Raw genomic sequence first — 19,092 nt, 5'->3', positions numbered from 1 at the left:
CCGCCGGAAGCGCCTCCGCTTCCGCCATGGCGCCCGCGTCGCGCTCCCGCTCCCCGCCCGCCGCCAGCTCCGAGCGCCGCGGCCGCCGCTCCCGGTCCCGCTCCCGGTCGCGCTCCCGGTCCCGCGAGCGCAATGGCCCGAGGCGCCTGAGCCACCGGCGGAGCCGCAGCCGCTCCCGCAGCCCCGGCGCGCCGCGCTCCTCCACGCACCACGGGCACCACCACCACGGCAAATGGCCCGAGTACTACGAGAAGGAGAAGGAGGAGATCCTGCGGCAGAGGTGAGCGCGGGTCGGGCCTGCCCTGCCGGGCCCCGCTCCCGGGAGGGGCAGGTGCCGCGGGTGCGGCCGGGCCTGGTTCCGTACGGCCCCGTCACGGACTCTCGGTCCCCTCACGGGCTCTCCGTCCCGGGGGGACGGCACGGAGCTCGGCTGGAAGGGGGTAACAGCTGCTACCGCCGATCCTCCGCAGTGCGCGGAGCTTTGCTGCCAGACCGCCCCTGCGAGCTTGCTCCTTGCTGCGAGTTGTTTCTTATCCTTCCTGCCGCTGATTCAGGCGATTAGATACACTGACGTGTAGGACTTTAAATGTTTGTGTGCTGGGTATTACAAAGTAGGCGCCAGTGACGGTGTTTTCCTTTACAGAAGACTCAATGAGAGAGAGAGAATTGGAGAACTGGGGGCACCTGAAGTCTGGGGACTGTCACCAAAAGTTCCTGACCCAGAGTAAGGCATATTGTTTCTTCATGTTTTTTATAATATTAATGACGTATCAGTTCAGTTTATAAAAATGCTTTATCCCTGCATTAGTCATGGTGTCACAATACTTATTGTATCCGTTCCTTTCTGAAGCAACATAATGAGACTAGTATTTTTTCAACCAAATAATTCCAACATACCAATTATGCAGTATGTGATTTATCGTAGATCAGGTGACTGTTGTGTTGTGGTTCTAAATTAGCTCTTTAATATTTTACTCCCTTGCAAAGGTTGACTCAAAATGTCTTTGGCCATATGTATACCTTTGATCTTGAGTACAACAAAACAGATTTTAAGTAGCAAACCGTTCTTTTATCCAGTTCCGATGAGCACACACCGGTAGAAGATGAAGAGGCAAAATCTAAGAGTAGTTCTTCGGATTCCAGCTCAGAAGGTATTTTGTTTGTCTTGCACAGCTTTTTTGAAAATGGGAAGCTATTGTGGTTTAGAATCTGCTGCTGCTGCTTGCAGGAGGTTCCCTGGCTTAGATGGGTGGAAGTGGCTGGGGTGGGCTCCAGCTCAAAGGAGAGCATTGCTTGGGGAAGATTGGGGAATATATATGGAACTAGATGCTCTTTGTTCTCTAATGTTATGTTTGAAAACATTCTAGAGGAAAAGAAGAAAAAGAAGAAGAAAAAACAAAAGAAGAAACGTAAAGCGTCCAAAAGAAGGCGCAGGAAACATTCTGAGGACAGCGACAGTGACTCAGAGTCTGAGCAGAACTCCAGTGGTAAGACAAGAGGGTTTCAGCTTGCAGTCTGACCTCAGGAAAGGGGATTTCTGAATTTAGCATCCACTGGGCCTCTCATGCCAGACATCTGTTTGATATGTTCTCATACAACCAATACTGTAGGGAGCTTTCTACTTACGCTTTTCCAGTATAACAATGTCCTATCAGGGGGTGTACTGGGGCATTCTGGTGGAGGCAGTTAGTGCTGGGAATAGGCTCAGGGTTAGGGTAGTGGTTAGTGTAATTCTTAGCAGTAGGGTTAGGGGAGTGGTTAGACTTAGTGTTGAGAGAATAAAAGAGCCTTCGGCTCCAAGAGCACTGGGACTGGAAAAGGCATGCCAAGGCAATCCCAGCAAGGCCCCAGCATTCTACATCTACATATTTCTGACCTGGAAAACCTATATTATTGACTTTGGGTTAGGGCTAGGGCTTAGGGTTAGGGTTGAAAGAGTCAAAGAGCCCACAGCTCCATGAACAGTGGGGCTGTAAAAGGCATGACATGTTATTCACAGGGCAGTAAGCCACTTAGTTAAAACTAATAATTTCGTTTTGATAATATATACACTTTCTTTTTTCAGATGAAGATAAAAAGAAAAGCAAGAAGAAGAAAAAGAAGAACAAAAAGTAAGTGTCATGGTTGCTGTGTCATTTTGGCTGTTGTTGGCTGGAGGGTGGCTCAGTTTTCTTCACAGGACCTGAGGGAGCCTGAGGACCTTGGGTAATTTGCAAGAGCTGGCAAATAATATTAATTTGATGGATTTTATTTAAATCTACACAATTGTGCAGCACAAACAACTCCCTGTAGAGCCACTTTCTAACACTCTGTGAAAGTTAAAACAGAACATATATATTGTCTCGGCTTTGCTGTAAAGTATGAAACAGCAGACAGCCATTCTTCCTATAGGTGGAAGTTGCCTTGAGAAACTAATTATTTGAGTATGATTCCAAGCACCTTCTTTAATCTTAAATTTTGATAAATAGCATGTCTGTCTGGCTTTATCGCAGGAAAAAGTATAAGAAAAAGAAAGCTAAGAAGAGCAGGAAGGAATCCAGTGATTCAAGCAGTGAAGATTCCGATGATGAAATGCTTCAAGGGGATGATCTCTGGATAGAGAGGTCAAGTAGGTTCACCTGACTTTAAACTTGGGTGGAAACTTCTTGATGTCCTTTTTGTGGATTTGTTGTTAGGTGTTGCTGACCTGTGCAACCCTTCTGATAACAAAGAACAATGGACACAAGATTAATCTTCCTCATTATTTGATTGTTGCAGAAAATACTGAAGCTGATAGTTTGATTGGACCAGAGGCTCCCAAAACTCACGCATCTCAGGATGATAGGCCTTTGAAGTGAGTAGCCAGCTCTAATGGTACTTGATCAAGTCAAGTAAATCAAGTGTGAAAGTTACTGTTCAAAAGGGTTGTTGCAACAATAATGCATGCAGAGGGAGAAATGCTGTGCCAGAAATTCACAGGCTGGTTCTAGTGGTGCTAGGCTTTCCCCTGGCCTGAACTGGGGTAGAAGAGTCTGGTTTATGCTTTTTAGCCTTGATTCCTAGAAAAATCAATTGTAAGTGCCTTTACTCTAAAGGTCGGCAGTATTGTGACTTTGTAGTGTCATCAGAATGAGCTGATAATGTAAGATACTGTTGCTAGTGTTGCCATAAGGAAGAAACAGGTCAATATGTGGGAATGAATAAGAAAGTGTTTAAAAATGCAGCTGTATATAGTAGTGAAGAGGGAATTTGGATGTTTAGCTCAAGCTCTCTCTATCTGAAGCTACTGACATCACCACTCTTGTTTTTTAGCTATGGCCATGCCCTCCTGCCCGGGGAAGGTGCAGCCATGGCAGAGTACGTCAAAGCAGGGAAGCGCATTCCCCGCAGAGGCGAAATCGGCTTGACCAGTGAAGAGATCGCTTCGTTTGAGAGCTCTGGTTATGTCATGAGTGGCAGCAGGTATGTTTTTGATGATGGCAATGGTTCAGTGGAATTTTCAAGAGCTGTTTTCTCTGCTGGCTGAACAGAAGACTGCTTCAAAGCTCTGCTTGCAAGCATGGAGGAGAAGGTGCTCTACTTGCAATAATCTACACTAAGCTCCCCATTGCTCTAGGGATGGATAGTGAGTTTTTCAAAGACACTTTCTCCTCAAGAGCAAAAGTTCTTTATAACCAATACTCTTCTAATTATTTCAAATGAAGAGGTGCTTGTGTCAGGTGGCTCAAAAGTGCTCTGTTTGGACAGCCCTAGGGATGCGCTGGCCCTTCAGCAGGAGACAAATCAATGTGTGAGAGGTTGGCTGCACTTTTTTCTCTGTGACCAGCAGGAACCTCACTTAAATTTTAGTGAGCCAGCAGCTGACACCCTGGGGGTAGGGGAAGCTTCTGGCTGACTGCCTGAGAACAGACATCCCCAGAAATCAGTTCCTTGCAGTGCCACACTCCTTCCTGGGAAGGTTAGTGTGCAGTTTGGATTATCTAGTTTAGATTAGCTGTTTTGCCAGTTGGCAGGGTCAGCACAAAAGATTCAGATACCAACTTCAAGGACTAAGTATAATTTGCTACAGTGAATTTTCTACAGTGCAAAACTGCAAAGAATTACAAAGGATAAGCTAAGTAATTCACCTAATCATTACTGCAAAAGATTGCCTAGAGTGATTAAGAAAGATACATCACCAGTTACCCTAATACTTTACCATCATTCAGTCTGCACATGAGCTGGTGAGCCCCAGTCACAGCAAAGGATTGGAGAACCATTCCTGGGAATTCCTACATGGTGTGTCCACCTGTAGGCAAGGCCTCCATCTTTACTGTGAGAGGGCCCAGCTTTTAGACTGTAGAATAAACAAGCTTACACAACTTCTAGTGCAGGAACATCTGGTTTCATCCTCCTCTTGGGTTCCACCCACAACCTGGCCAGGGCTCAAGGAGGAACCAAGGAAGCTGGCTTTGATCATATACCTTCAAACAAGGCCAGATGCCTGATTTCATGCCTTTGTCTGGTTTCTAAATGCAGAAAGACAAGTATATTCTTATCACACTGCATGTTTCACTAATGATCATGGATATTACCTTAGTGAGTGGATACAAATATAACATTTTGTTGGGAGGTTCATCTAGAGGTCAACTTTGGCTCAGGACCTGTTGTTCAGGCCCTTGGTACTTCAGTATCTTTATTTAAAGCCCCTGAACACATTCAGGGCTGTTGATGGCTGGAAGCTGTGCCAGGGCACAGCTGATGTACCCCTGTTCCCCCACAGGCACCGGCGCATGGAAGCTGTGCGGCTGCGGAAAGAGAACCAGATCTACAGCGCAGATGAGAAGAGAGCTCTGGCATCCTTCAACCAGGAGGAGAGGAGGAAACGAGAGAATAAGATCCTTGCAAGCTTTCGAGAGATGGTCTACAGAAAGACTAAAGGCAAAGAGGAAAAATAATCCTTCATTTGAGCTGTACACCATAGCTTGCACTGCGTGGCAGCTAATGCAGTCCAGCTGTGATTTGAAGAAAGCTGCAGGTGCTGCAGCACTTTCACCCAACAGGGCCAAGCCTCAGGAGTGGATTACTTGTGTCAAGGAAACAGAGTTATTTTCATCAGATTTTCTTGGATGGTTTGTTTACCATCTACAAGGAAGCCCTGTAAAGAGAAAGGCTACAAGGCAGGAACAGGCGGGGAAGATCAGAGGTGTCAATGTTCTGCACGCGCTTTGAATCTGACAAGCCAAAGGATCCCATGGGAAGGTTTTGTTACCTAATGTCTATAAGTGTGATTTTTTTATTCCATGTATTTTTATTAATCATAGGATCATTTAGCTTGGGAAAGACCTTTAACAAGCTACTAGCACCAGTAGCAAAAATGAAGGAACTCCTGAGTTCCTGTTTTAAGATCCAGAACAGTCCACTATTTTTTCACAAGTCTTTTAAATTTAGGTTTTTCCTCAAAACAGTTTAGTTTGGTTTGTGATTCAAACCAGACATGTACATATTTTGTAAATTAGTTTGTAATTTAATACAGATGGGCTTCAGTTACTTTAGAGGAAGCAGATGGCAACTGAGGTGTAAAGTAACAGTAGTAGGAGGGTCTGATATTCAATCACTGAAACACATGGTGAAGAACTGAGTTGCTTGCTTCTTTTTCTCCTATGTTATACATAGGCATCAGTGCAGTGGGGTGCAGTGATTGGAACCCCTGGATGTACACAGGTGGTAACAAGGATGTATCTTTCAATTTATTTGAAATGTTTTTGTTTATGGAAGTGTTCTAGATTAAACCCTTGTTTTAACTCCTGTAGTATTTTACTTTGGTCTGTTTCAGCAGTATTACATGGCTTGCTTTAAACTGTGCTTGGAGGCTTTGCTCAGGCAGTGCTTATGTGATGGTTATCGTTGATTCAACTCCCTATTTCCAAACATATCTCCTGAAACTTCTTTTTCTCAAATGTTTCTTAAAACAAAATGGGTTTTAGAGATGGGTTGTTTCTTTTTTTGTTCTCCTAATTTATTTTTTTTTTCCTCTAAGTCTAGCAACAGAGATGTCTTGCATATTTGTATCAAGAAAATAAAAGTCCTATAATGTTTTCCCTGGAGTTCCACAGACCTGGCATTCACAAACAGCAAATCCTGCCCAGGTACCTCTTCCCGTTCACACTGTGGAACCTGGTTCCATCCTGCTGTCCCCACCAGGGACTGTCACACACAGCCAGCTGCCATGGCAGGGCATAGCTCATTTTGCACAGGTTCAATGCTTCTTATCTATCCACAAAGTAGAAATGCTGCTAAGGAAGAGCTTTTTTTTTTTTCCCATCATATTTATTTGGTTCTCCACAACAGAGGACTGGTAATGGTGAATTGGAGCTGCTCATCGGGAAGCAAGTCTTTCTGCACACACTGTTTTATTTTCAATTATGTCCTGAAGCCACTTTTCTCTAAACTCACACTGTTCTGGCCTGGAGAATGGAATAAAAAGAAGGGAGATTGTAAGCATAGTACTGAATCCAGATTTGGCCAGGTGAGAGCTGGCCTTTATCCACCATGTAAGGCTATCTGCTGCCCCCCACCTAGACCCATGTAAAGCAGGACAAATTTCTGAGAGTGCAGATGCCCACGGGGTAGCTATTCATGCCTCTGGGGGTGAGGCTAGTGATAAGCAAGGTCTTCATGGAGCAAGATTTTGACAGCTTCCACTCCTCTGCTGTTATTGCAAACTTATTTACATCAAGCCCCCTGTTTGGTTTTGGAATGGGAAAGCTTGCTAAATCAGAAGAGTAATAACACTTACCTCCGAATCAGCCTGCTGGACTCCAGTCTGTAGAACACCTCCACAGGTGCAGTCTGCAATACAGCAGAGACAGGGCAGAGGCCAGGTACAGCCCCTCAAAATGCAGACATTGTAATTAAGTGAGAGCTACTGTTTACTTTAAAAATAATCTGGATATTTGGTTGGGGCAGAAGGGAAGATGCTGCTCAGGGACTGGCTGGACATTGGTTGGCGAGTGGTGAGTAATTGTTTTCATTGGCACCACTTGTCTTTCATAGTGCTTTTTTCTCTGTTTTTATTTTCCTCAATTTGTTACTATTATTCTATTTATTTTTTAATATTATTACACTTTTTTTACACTTTCAATTCTCTCCCCCATCCTATGGTGTGGGGAAGGAGTGAGCAAGCAGCTCTGTGATGCTTAGTTGCCAGCTGGGGTTAAACCACAGAATATTATTTGGGGATCCATAGCTGTTAAGTAGAAACACTAAGGTTCAGTATGACTTAAGCCTGGAGGTAAGAAGTCTCCTCAGTGCAATTGATTGCATTTTTTTCTCTTGAGTTGCAAGAGTTCATTGTACAGGTGCAAACTTCAGGCTGATCAGGAAAAGGATTCTGAGACAGCTTGAAGAGTGAAGCGCCACTCCTCTACTGAGCCCTCATTCTGTAACTCACTCACCTCTCCTTAGCACTTCTTACAACCGCCCAGAACAATTGTGGCTTGGAAAGAGAAGATGGTAAGAGCAGAAAGGCAGATGTAGGATCCTGCCAGATTCTGTTTGTCAAGTTCTGTCAGTCAATGATTTGGGAACTAACCCAGCCTCCTGCTCTGTGCCTTGCTCCCCTTGCCAACCAATGCCATGTTTCTATTAGGCTACATCTAAATCTCCTGCCATTGTTCTGGCAATGTCCAGGCCTTGTCAGCATCTTCACAAGAGCTGCTGGCTCCTTGCCAGCCTCTCCACTGTCCTGGCACTTCCCTGCCTCAGGAATGCCACTGTACTCTTGTCCCTTAAAGGATTAGTCCATCCCCACCATTGCTGAGTACTTACGTCAGGTTTGAGTTTGGAGATCACTATAACGAAGTAGACACTCGCTGTTGCTCGTGGGATGGGTTTTCTGCGTGTTGGGAGGCCCCAGCAAGCTCTGTAATGGTACCTCTTGCTGTCCTTCAGTTCTTCTTCCTCGAGAAATTCTGAGTGGTGAAGCCAGCTTTCATGAATGTCCCATGTCTGTTGAACAAACACATCACACTAAGACTCCCTATGTCTAGTAGAGCTGACTTGAGTGTGGTGCTAAAAAGGAACAGAGGTGCTCTGTTTTTATTTTTCATACTTCTTAACAGTGAGAAAGTGTGGCCTTCCTGAGTGGATGGAATTGTGACTCACAGAAATTAGTTCTTCAATTTGCTGCTGTCCTATCTCCACTGTGAAGTTCTTAGCTGTAGTCCATGGGATATTTTTGATGACATGCTTGCTTTCTGAAACAGATAAAATGCTAACAAATCCTCCTGAAAAGCACGTTCTAGTAGAGCAAACACAATACCTTTCTCTTTTTCCTCGTCCTCTGGGAGACATTCCTCTGTACTGCTGCTCTCATCTTCCGGGGGGATGTGATCTTTTTCCTCACTGCCAGCTTCTCCCTTTTCCTCCTCCATTGGTTTCACCTTTAGAGAGATAAACGCACAAACATCGAGCGAGCAGTGGTCTGAGAGCTGCAGGCCCCGTCTGAGGAACACGGGCAGCAGCGGGCAGTCCCTCAACCGCGGGCAGCCCCTCACGGCCCCTGTTCGTACCCCGGCCCTGCTCACCCCGCTTGGCGCTCCCGGGCCGGCGGCTGCTTCTCCCCCGCTGCCCGGCCAGGCCGGGGGTCCCCAGGCGCGGCGGGGGCCGGGCCCCGGGGCGCTGCGGTGCCGGGGTGGGTGTGGGAGCCCGGGGAGCTGGGCCCGGGCCCGGCGCTGTCCCCGCCGCTGTGCGCGGCCCCGCGGGCACGGGCGGCGCGCGGTCACCATGGCGAGGCCGGGCCTGCCCGGCAGCCACTGCCTCCCGGGGAGGGAGGGCGGTGTGAGCAGGAAAACAGCTCTGGGATCCAGGCAGGTTCTCTGCCTGTCGTATTTTTGCCACTCGGGACAATTTGGTGAGATGAGAGACTACATTTTGTTCGTCACGAGAAAGAGACCAGTGTGTTACAAGAGTTGTCTGCTGACTATTTCTGTACTACTTCATGAGATATGAGCCACAAGGATACCAGGGAAGGGGTTGCAGGAGCCCACACATGGTCCCACCCAGCAAATGGTACAAGCAGATAACTCACAGAAATAACGACCAGGGAAAAGCTGGGGAAGGGGCAGGGGCAGATAAACAGTTTGCAAGGCAGGATATTTGCTTGCTTAAGCTTAATAGGGCACATATTGCGTTAATCATAAGATCTTGGTAATTTTCCACGGAGAAGTCACCAAATAAAGACATAGGGTGAAGAAGACGCAGCTGAGGAAGACTCCGCAGCCTTCATCACCGACCACCAGGAGGCAGAAGGATGACCCCCCTAGCAAAAACCAGCGCAGGCGCAGAGAACTCCGAGATGACGTGGACTCCTGAAGGAGAGAGAAGATAAAAGGACTGAATCAGAAACTAGTTGGCGCGGCAGCTGGTGGAGCGGAAACTCCCCTGTCGCCCAGCGTTGAGCCTTTTGCTTACGTAGTATAACTGTTTCAATAATTAATAAATTCTTTGACTGGAAATTACTCGTTTTGAGTCAATTTTATAACAATTTGGTGCTGTGACTCGGATGAGAGTTTGGATCGGGTAGATCTACCCAGAGTGGGGGGCGTCTCATCCAGTGCTTTCTGGGTGGCCCCTCTGGGAGAACCTCCGCCACTCTCACCGACGACCCTAAAATATATACTAGTAAGCAAACGGGACAAATTATACCGGTGAACCCCTTAATAATCTGTGCACGGAGTCCGGACGAAGACGCAGGAGGCGTGAGTATAAAAGGGAATCCGTTCGGGCGGGGTTGGGATCCCGGAGTGTGGCGGTGGACAAGTGTGAATGAGAGGAGGGCCGGCAGCCGGACTCTCCAAGTGAGTGCGGACCCTTGAGTAGTGCGGTTCCCGTAGACCCGCGAAGGGCTCGGGCCACGAAAAAGGGGAAGTGAAAGGAATTTGAGAGTGAAAGAAGGCACTCCGGAGGAATGGGGCAGGGCAAAAGCAAGCCCCCAACCCAAGTCAGACTCCCCCCCATTCCAAGGGACAGTCCCCTAGGATTCATGCTTAGTAATGGAAACATTACCCGGGGACCGAGACTAAGGATAAGGCCAGACTGATACATTATTGCATGGAAGTATGGGGTGGGAAAGAGATTTCCAAAAATGTTTTCTGGCCCGTGTTTGGATCATCTGAAGACTGGGTTCGACAGGACTTGAACCTATGGGTAAATTCTAAAGAGCCCTTCTCGCAAGAGGAGAGTGATTATGCCAAAATATGGGTAGTAAGACCTGAAGTGTATGTTTTCCAATTAAGAGAAGGAAAAGGGGATCCGGACAAAAAGGGGAAGAGGGACAATCATTTGGGCGACTTAATTATAGCACCGCCCCCATATGTCCCACCGCCAGCACCCAATGCCCCACCATCTCCACAACCACCTGCACCGAACAATGATGAGGAGGGTAACCAAGGGGAGGTTAACCAAACCGGTTACCAAGGCCCGATTACAAGGAGCCGCAGTAGGGTTGAGACGGGGCTATTCCCTCTACGGGAGATGCCCATGGGTGGACCACAGGCGGGTATAGGATTTATTACTGTCCCCTTGAGTTTGGCAGATGTATGAGACTTTAAGAAGGACATGGGACATCTATTAGAGGACCCTTTTGGGGTAGCCGAGAGGGTCGACCAGTTCTTAGGACCAAACTTCTATACCTGGGAAGAAATGCAGTCCATTTTGGGCATTCTGTTCTCTACTGAAGAACGGAATATGATAAGAAGGGAAGGAATGCGTATTTGGGACACGCAGCATGTCCAAGGCCCGGCTGCGGACACTAAATGGCCCCTACAGAACCCCCATTGGGACCACCAAAATGCGGCACATAGAACACATATGCAGGATTTAAAGACCATAATTATTCAGGGGATTAGGGACTCAGTCCCGAGGGGGCAAAATATAGATCAGGCATTCAACGATAGGCAAAAGAAGGACGAGTCGCCTGCGGAATGGCTCAAGAGATTACGGTGGAACTTACGATTGTACTCCGGAATGGACCCCGATAGCCAAACTTCACAGTCAATGCTGAAAGTCCATTTTGTTTTAAAATCGTGGGACGACATAAAGAAGAAAATTCAGAAGTTAGAGGACTGGCAGGACAGGGGGCTGGATGAACTGCTTAGGGAGGCACAGAAAGTATATGTCCGTAGGGACGACGAAAGAGACCGCAGACAAGTAAGGTTGATGGTCGCAGCAACAGGTGGGGGGAGGTATCAAAGAGAAGGGCGAAAGGGAGGTTCGAGTGAACAAAAAGAGAAAGGTATAGGGGAGTCAGAAGGGTGAAGGTGTGTTTTTATTGTGGGAAAAAAGGGCATTTTAAGCAAGAATGTAGAGTCCGAATCAGAGATGAGAAGCAGTTCCAAATGGACTAGGGGGGTCAGGGGCTCTATTTGGTGGGGACCCGGAAAAATCATAAAGAGCCCTTGATAAAACTTAAAGTGGGTCCCCACAACCAAGAAATAGAATTCTTGGTAGATACGGGGGCAGAAAGATCCACGGTACAGAACCTACCAAAAGGATGTACCATCTCTAAAGAAACTGCCACTGTCATAGGGGCGAAAGGGGAACCTTTTGAAGTACAAATCATAAAAAATGTGACTATAGAATCAGGATCCAAAATAGGGATGGGAAATTTATTATTGGTACCCGAGTCAGATTATAATCTGCTCGGGCGAGACATGATTATAGAATTAGGGATTAGTATAGGTGTAGATAATAAGGAATTAAAAATTAAATTATGCCCTTTAAGGGTAGAAGATGAAAAGCAAATTAACCCCGAAGTCTGGTACACGCCTGAGAGCGTGGGACAGCTAAAAATCACTCAATTTTTGGTAACTATCAAAAATCCGGATGTCCCCGTCCGAATTAAGCAATACCCATTATCCCCAGAAGGGAGACGAGGATTAAAACCAGAAATAGAAAGGTTGTTGAATAATGGATTGTTAGAACCCTGTATGTCTCCCTTCAATACTCCCATCCTACCAGTTAAAAAGCCAAACGGCACCTATCGATTGGTGCATGACTTAAGAGAAATAAACAAGCGAACTGTAGCCCGGTTCCCGGTGGTGGCAAATCCTTATACCCTCTTGACTAAACTGGGGCCTGAGAATTTATGGTACAGTGTTATAGATCTCAAAGATGCCTTTTGGGCATGCCCTTTGGCTAAAGAAAGCCGGGATTATTTTGCATTTGAATGGGAAGACCCCGATACGGGGAGGAGACAACAATTAAGATGGACGGTACTCCCTCAAGGATTCACTGAGTCCCCTAATCTCTTCGGGCAGGCTTTAGAGCAAATTTTACAGGATTACCAAGTGGGGCCAGGGGTTACACTAATCCAATACGTAGATGATCTACTCCTGGCGGGGCAGCAAGAAGAGAATGTACGGAAAGAAAGTATTAAGTTATTGAACTTTTTAGGATTAAAGAGATTGAAAGTCGCCAAGGCAAAACTACAATTTGTCGAAGAAGAAGTAAAATACCTAGGTCATTATCTAAAGAAAGGAGAGAAGAGAATAGACCCCGAACGAATACAGGCGATTTTAGCATTACCAATTCCAAGAAATAAGAGACAAATCAGGCAAATACTTGGACTAACTGGTTATTGTCGACAATGGATTGAAAACTACAGTAGTAAGGCGACTTTCTTGTATCAGAAACTTACTCAAGAGGGACTCCTAAAATGGAATCAGGAAGACACCGAAAGGCTGCAAGAACTTAAAGAGAGCCTAATCCATGCCCCGGTATTAAGTTTACCTAATACTAATAGACCCTTCTTTTTGTTCATAAACATAGACAAGGGGGTCGCGTATGGGGTCCTTACTCAAGAATGGGCAGAGAAAAGGAAACCGGTGGCTTATCTATCAAAGATCTTGGACCCAGTAAGCAGAGGATGGCCTGCGTGCTTACAAGCAATTGTAGGATGTGCTCTTTTGGTAGAAGAAGCCTGGAAAATTACATTTAATAGCAGCCTGAAAGTGCTGTCGCCCCATAACATACGGGGAGTCTTACAGCAAAAGGCTGAAAAATGGATCTCAGATGCAAGGCTTTTAAAATATGAAAGAATATTAATTGAGGCTCCAAATTTAACTCTAGAAACTACTAATATCCAAAATCCAGCTTCCTTCTTATATGGAGGACCAGAAGAAGCACTAACACATGATTGTATAGTGACTATAGAAGAACAAACAAAAATCAGACCAGATTTGGAAGAAGAAGAATTGGAAAAAGGAGAAAGACTGTTTGTGGATGGATCCTCCAGAGTAGTTGAGAGAAGGAGAAAATCAGGATATGTTATCATAAGGGGACCCAACCTGGAAGTGATAGAATCGGGACCCCTTAGTGGATCCTGGTCCGCCCAAGCATGTGAACTATATGCTGTACTACGAGCCCTGAAATGGTTAACAAGAAAAGACGGGACTATATTTACGGACTCGAAATATAGCTATGGGGTAGTCCATACATTTGGCAAGATATGGGAGGAAAGAGGACTAATAAATTCACAAGGGAAAGATTTAGTTCACCGTAAATTAATATTACATGTGCTCAGTGCCCTACGAAAACCCCGAAAAATAGCTATAGTTCACTTGAAAGGTCACCAAAAAGGACTGGATTTGAGAAGTAGGAGAAATAATGCAGCTGACCAGGAGGCTAAACGGGCTGCCCTGAGACTCCTCACTTTGCAGGAAAACATAGAACACTCCCAAACGCCAGAACCTGACCCCGACATCAAGTTTAATAGAGGAAGAGAATAAAATACAAAAACTAGGAGCAAAAAGGGATGCACAAGGAGCATGGAAATTACCAGATGGCAGAGAAATAATACCTAGAGCACTGGCACATAGATTACTGACTAAGATACATCAAAAAACACATTGGGGATCACAGGGACTGGTAGATTATTTTGCTGCAAAGTATGTGAGTGTGGAAATCTGGGACATTGCCAAACAAGTAACCAGAGGATGCCTAATTTGCTTACAAGTAAATAGAAAAAATTTGAGAAAATTACCGGAAGGAGGCCGACCGCTAGCGAAAAGGCCTTTCTCCCACATTCAGATAGATTTCACCGAGCTCCCCAAAGTAGGGAGAACCAAATATTTATTGGTCTTGGTGGACCACCTAACACATTTTGTGGAAGCCTTCCCAACCGTAAGAGAAACAGCCAAAGTAGTTATGAAAATATTGATAGAAGAGATAATCCCGAGATACGGGGTCCCAGAAGTCATTGACTCAGATAGAGGACCGCATTTTATTTCCCAAGTTACCCAAAACTTAGCAACAGCTCTGGGCATACGGTAGGAACAACATGCCCCCTGGCATCCCCAGAGCTCTGGACGAGTTGAACGAATGAATGGAGAAATAAAAAAGCAATTGACCAAACTGGTAGCAGAAACCAATTTGACCTGGGTTAAATGTATTCCTCTAGCGTTGCTAAATATAAGAACAAGACCTAGAGCTGATTTAGGGGTATCACCCTTTGAAATGATGTATGGGATGCTGTATAACCTAGAAAATCCTAACGAACATCCTGTCATTAATGACACGTGTACGCAAAAATATTTGGTAGAATTGACAAAATACAGAAAGGCATTATGGGAAAAAAGTATGTTAGCACAACAGCCTCCTTTAGATTTTATCTTACACCAGGTACAGCCAAGAGATTGAGTGCTCGTGAAGAGCTGGAAAGAAAACCCCTTGACTCCAAGGTGGGAAGGACCGTTCCAAGTACTCCTCACCACAGAAGCAGCCATACGAACCGCTGAAAAAGGATGGACTCATGCTAGTCGCATAAAAGGACCGGTAAAACCCCCTCACAGCTGAGAGGTTTGCAGTCTCCCGGGAGAAACCAAATTAAAGCTGAAACGAACTAATAAATGACTTGGATAAAAATCTGGGTTGGAGATAACCATTATCTCCAAACCCACCTAATAGGGAATCGGGAGGCTCTTGGATACTGCAAACTCTTAGAGGACGAGTTGGGAAAGCCCTACTTTAAGTCTCCGAGATTAGAACATAAAGGGCACGCGTGAGAGAGAGAAAAAGCACAGAACAAAAATATTAAGTTGAAGTGTAACTGGTTAGATTGTGACTGTCACCCCCTTGTATGCTTTTCCTGTAAATTGTGTCACGAACCTTGGTGGTCTCATTGTCGGACTGGTAGAACACCTAGGGGAATTTGCACGCCGTGCTATGAGAAAGAGAGGAGACTAACCTCTATCATTCTTAGTAGCAGAGTTGCTACGGGGCAGGTAAAGCTTGGATCTGACGAGTGGTGGGAAACCTTTTCCAAAGGGTAAATCCTGATCGGTTCTGCTACCACCCTAACGAACCGATCCCCTTTCTCCTGGACATCCTGGAAGTGGTGTGTCAGAAGAAAGCCCCCAATTTGCGGCGTGACCTCCCATTAATAAAAGCTAATAACTGGGCCGCCAGTGCTAAAAAGTGGAAACGGGACGTTTATCCGGCTCCTGACGAATACCCCTGCTGCCGAGAAGATGGTAAACCCCGAGGCTCGCAGCAACCGAGTCGTCGGGCGAGGCAGAGAGGTAATAACCAGTGGAGTCCGTCGGAAGCCCCGACCCCCATATGGGATGTCCAGGAAATGTTGGCCGCCCTGCCCCAAGATTGGTAACCCACCACTGGGGAAACCAAAGGTAAAATTCAACCTGAGCTCCGACAATGACAGCCCCAAATTACAAGCCTTAATTCTTTTCTGGTGCATCGTAACAAGTTCAGGGGCAGAAGGGTATTCACATCAACCCTTCAAATGGTCACTGATTAGATGGGAAGACCAGTATGTTATCCAGACCAAAATCACGTCTGGCGCACCCAGCTTTTTATGTACTTTGTGTGATTTAATACCTGTAAATCCATGTTTAAATCAGTTTGGATATTATTTTTGTCCAAGCTCAAACCCGGGAAAAGGGTATTGTAACTATCCAGGACACTTTTACTGTGCTTATTGGGACTGTGTATCAGTAAGCTCCTTTGGGGGGAACGAGGACGGGTTTATCAGAACTGGATGGGGTCCATACGGGTGTGCACAGCCCACTTCCACATATACCCTGAAACAAGGAGGGTTAGATGGAACATGCAATATGATTTACATTAATGTGACAAATCCACATGACCAAGTCTGGTTATTAGGGAAAATGTGGGGAGCCCGATTATGGGAACCAGGGACAGACAGAGGGGGGCACTTTATGATCCAAAAGACAACCGTGCCACACGACCCCGAACCAATTGGACCAAACCATGTGATAGCTGGAGAACTAATGCTAGAAGAAAATAATGGAAATGAATCAGAAATAGCCCCAACCACTAGTTTTCCAGAAATGTATAAGCAAAACTTTACTAATTCGACCCGAAGACCTGAAAACCCAGGAGAAGGAGACTTGTGGAAAATATTACAGGCCACTTTCCAAGTCCTGAATGAGACTCATCCAAATCTAACTGAGGAATGTTGGCTGTGTTACACCATAAACCCCCCGTTCTATGAAGCCATAGGGGTAACAGCAAAAAGCAGACGAGTAAATGGGACCAACCCAGCTAGGTGCCTATGGAAAAAAGAAGGAGAAGAATCAAGAGGAATAACCTTGGCAAGGGTAACGGGGAGAGGAAGATGTATAGGACGAGTACCGGTGGAAAAACGACATCTATGTCAGGTTATGGAGAATTTGAGTGACCCTAAGAAACCTGCCAGCTGGATACTGCCAGCAGCAAATACTAAATGGGTCTGTAACACTCTCGGAGTCACCCCATGTATAAATATAGACCGATTTAATGAATCCAGTGACTTTTGTATTCAAGTATTGATAGTACCCAGAGTCCTTTACCACCCCGTAGAGTACGTTTATGAACAATATCAAAATATAGGACCCCACATAGTGAAACGAGAAATATTCACAACCTTCACTGTAGCAATGTTACTAGGAATAGGTGCAGCCGGGACAAAAACAGGAATAGCCTCACTCATACAGCAACACCGAGGATTCCAAGAACTAAGAGCCTCTGTAGATGAAGACCTCAGGAGGATCGAAACCTCCATCAAAGACCTCACAGAATCATTAGATTCCCTAGCAGAGGTAGCCTTACAAAATCGAAGGGGGTTAAATCTATTATTCCTGCAACAAGGAGGACTATGTGCTGCTTTAAGAGAAGAATGCTGCACATATGTAAACAAGAGCGGAATTATACAGGACTCAATGGCAAAACTAAGGGAGGGGCTAGAAAGAAGACAAAGAGAAAGGGAAGAACACCAAAGCTGGTATGAATCTTGGTTTAACTATTCTCCTTGGCTAACAACTTTATTATCAACGATAGCGGGTCCACTACTTCTCTTACTATTGGGACTCACATTTGGCCCTTGTATTTTTAATAAATTGATTAGCATTGTAAAAGGCAGATTAGAAGCTGCTCACCTTATGCTCATACGAGCAAAATACGAAACCTTGAAGGAGATGGATGATCCAGAAGAATCCCTAGAGCTCAGCAAAAGAGAATTAGAGCGTTTTGACAAACAAAATTGAGTATCAAAACAAAGGGGGGATTGAGATGAGAGACTACATTTTGTTCGTCACGAGAAAGAGACCAGTGTGTTACAAGAGTTGTCTGCTGACTATTTCTGTACTACTTCATGAGATATGAGCCACAAGGATACCAGGGAAGGGGTTGCAGGAGCCCACACATGGTCCCACCCAGCAAATGGTACAAGCAGATAACTCACAGAAATAACGACCAGGGAAAAGCTGGGGAAGGGGCAGGGGCAGATTTGCAAAAGATTTGCAAAACAGTTTGCAAGGCAGGATATTTGCTTGCTTAAGCTTAATAGGGAACATATTGCGTTAATCATAAGATCTTGGTAATTTTCCACGGAGAAGTCACCAAATAAAGACATAGGGTGAAGAAGACACAGCTGAGGAAGACTCCGCAGCCTTCATCACCGACCACCAGGAGGCAGAAGGATGACCCCCCTAGCAAAAACCAGCGCAGGCGCAGAGTACTCCGAGATGACGTGGACTCCTGAAGGAGAGAGAAGATAAAAGGACTGAATCAGAAACTAGTTGGCGCGGCAGCTGGTGGAGCGGAAACTCCCCTGTCGCCCAGCGCTGAGCCTTTTGCTTACGTAGTATAACTGTTTCAATAATTAATAAATTCTTTGATTGGAAATTACTCGTTTTGAGTCAATTTTATAACATTTGGGAGCTAAAGCAGCCCCCAGTCTGTGCCCTGCCGGAGGCTCTGTCCAGCCCGGTGCGCTGAGGCGCTGTAGGCTCCGAACAGCAGCGCTGGCAGCACACAGCCCCTCAGAGGGAAAGGATCACTGGGACTGTGCGGGAGAAACCAGAAATGTTTTAGCAGACCACAGCAGATCACCCTATTCCCAGCTGTTCCTCTTTCAGCATGACAAGAGGCCGTGGGGCAGGGGGTAGGAGCAGAGATTGCCCTGCAGCCTGTGTTGCCAGACCACGGTGAGCTGTGTCCTGGCAGGTCCATGAGGGAGCAGAGATCCACCTGCATCCCAGGAACGACCCACGCTGGAGCAGAGGGATGTACCCAGGCTGTGACCCCGTGGAAGCCCATGCTGGAGCAGAGGGATGTACCCAGGCTGTGACCCCGTGGAAGCCCATGCTGGAGCAGAGGGATGTACCCAGGCTGTGACCCCGTGGAAGCCCATGCTGGAGCAGAGGGATGTACCCAGGCTGTGACCCTGTGGAAGCCCATGCTGGAGCAGGCTCTGGCAGGACCCTTGTGTCTGTGGAGAGAGCCCACTGGAACAGGTTTGCTGGCAGGAAATGTGACCCTGCTGCAGCAGCTGGTTCCTGAAGGACTGCACCTTATGGGAATGTGTGGGACCCATGCTGGAGCAATTCATGAAGAACCGCAGCCTCGGGGAAGTACACACAATAGAGAAGTTAGTGAAGGAGTCTCCCATAGGAGGGACCCCATGCTGGAACAGGGGAAGAGTGTGAGGAGTTCTCCCCAGAGGAGGAATGAGCAACAAAAACATGGGATGACATTGACCACAACCCCCAGTCCCCATCACCCTGTGCAGCTCAGCAGGGAGGAGGGAGAAAATATCATGAGTGAAGCTGAACT

At 46.3% G+C, this 19,092-nt stretch overlaps 2 protein-coding genes across 11 annotated transcripts; one reads left to right on the top strand and one right to left on the bottom strand.

The window, feature by feature from the left end:
• Positions 1–26: 26 nt before the first annotated feature.
• On the top strand, positions 27–18,162 carry NKAP (NFKB activating protein). 4 transcript variants are annotated; one of them, XM_071442380.1, is made up of 11 exons: positions 27–280; positions 644–724; positions 1,078–1,151; positions 1,368–1,487; positions 2,066–2,111; positions 2,493–2,608; positions 2,758–2,833; positions 3,292–3,441; positions 4,742–9,719; positions 14,641–15,647; positions 17,874–18,162. In XM_071442380.1, the coding sequence occupies exons 1-9, from the start codon at positions 27–29 to the stop codon at positions 4,914–4,916; spliced, it is 1,092 nt and encodes a 363-aa protein (XP_071298481.1). In that variant the 3' UTR covers positions 4,917–9,719; positions 14,641–15,647; positions 17,874–18,162. The 4 variants fall into 4 exon arrangements, with proteins under 4 accessions (XP_071298481.1, XP_071298482.1, XP_071298480.1 ...); XM_071442381.1 differs by lacking the exon at positions 14,641–15,647; XM_071442379.1 differs by having other exon boundaries at positions 14,641–18,162.
• On the bottom strand, positions 5,977–8,747 carry AKAP14 (A-kinase anchoring protein 14). 7 transcript variants are annotated; one of them, XM_071442391.1, is made up of 6 exons: positions 8,532–8,747; positions 8,282–8,402; positions 8,125–8,216; positions 7,789–7,968; positions 6,758–6,851; positions 5,977–6,425 (listed from the first exon to the last, which is right to left on the bottom strand). In XM_071442391.1, the coding sequence occupies exons 1-5, from the start codon at positions 8,745–8,747 to the stop codon at positions 6,765–6,767; spliced, it is 696 nt and encodes a 231-aa protein (XP_071298492.1). In that variant the 3' UTR covers positions 5,977–6,425; positions 6,758–6,764. The 7 variants fall into 7 exon arrangements, with proteins under 7 accessions (XP_071298492.1, XP_071298488.1, XP_071298490.1 ...); XM_071442387.1 differs by having other exon boundaries at positions 6,758–6,810; XM_071442389.1 differs by having other exon boundaries at positions 6,758–6,810; positions 8,125–8,177.
• Positions 18,163–19,092: the final 930 nt, after the last annotated feature.

Source organism: Agelaius tricolor, unplaced genomic scaffold, assembly GCF_023055355.1.
Source record: "Agelaius tricolor isolate 1412-34295 unplaced genomic scaffold, bAgeTri1.0.p SCAF_17, whole genome shotgun sequence".
In the NCBI taxonomy this organism is placed as follows: Eukaryota; Metazoa; Chordata; class Aves; order Passeriformes; family Icteridae; genus Agelaius; species Agelaius tricolor.
The sequence above is the reverse complement of the archived record's forward strand: the minus strand, read 5'-3'. Positions and strand labels throughout refer to the sequence as shown.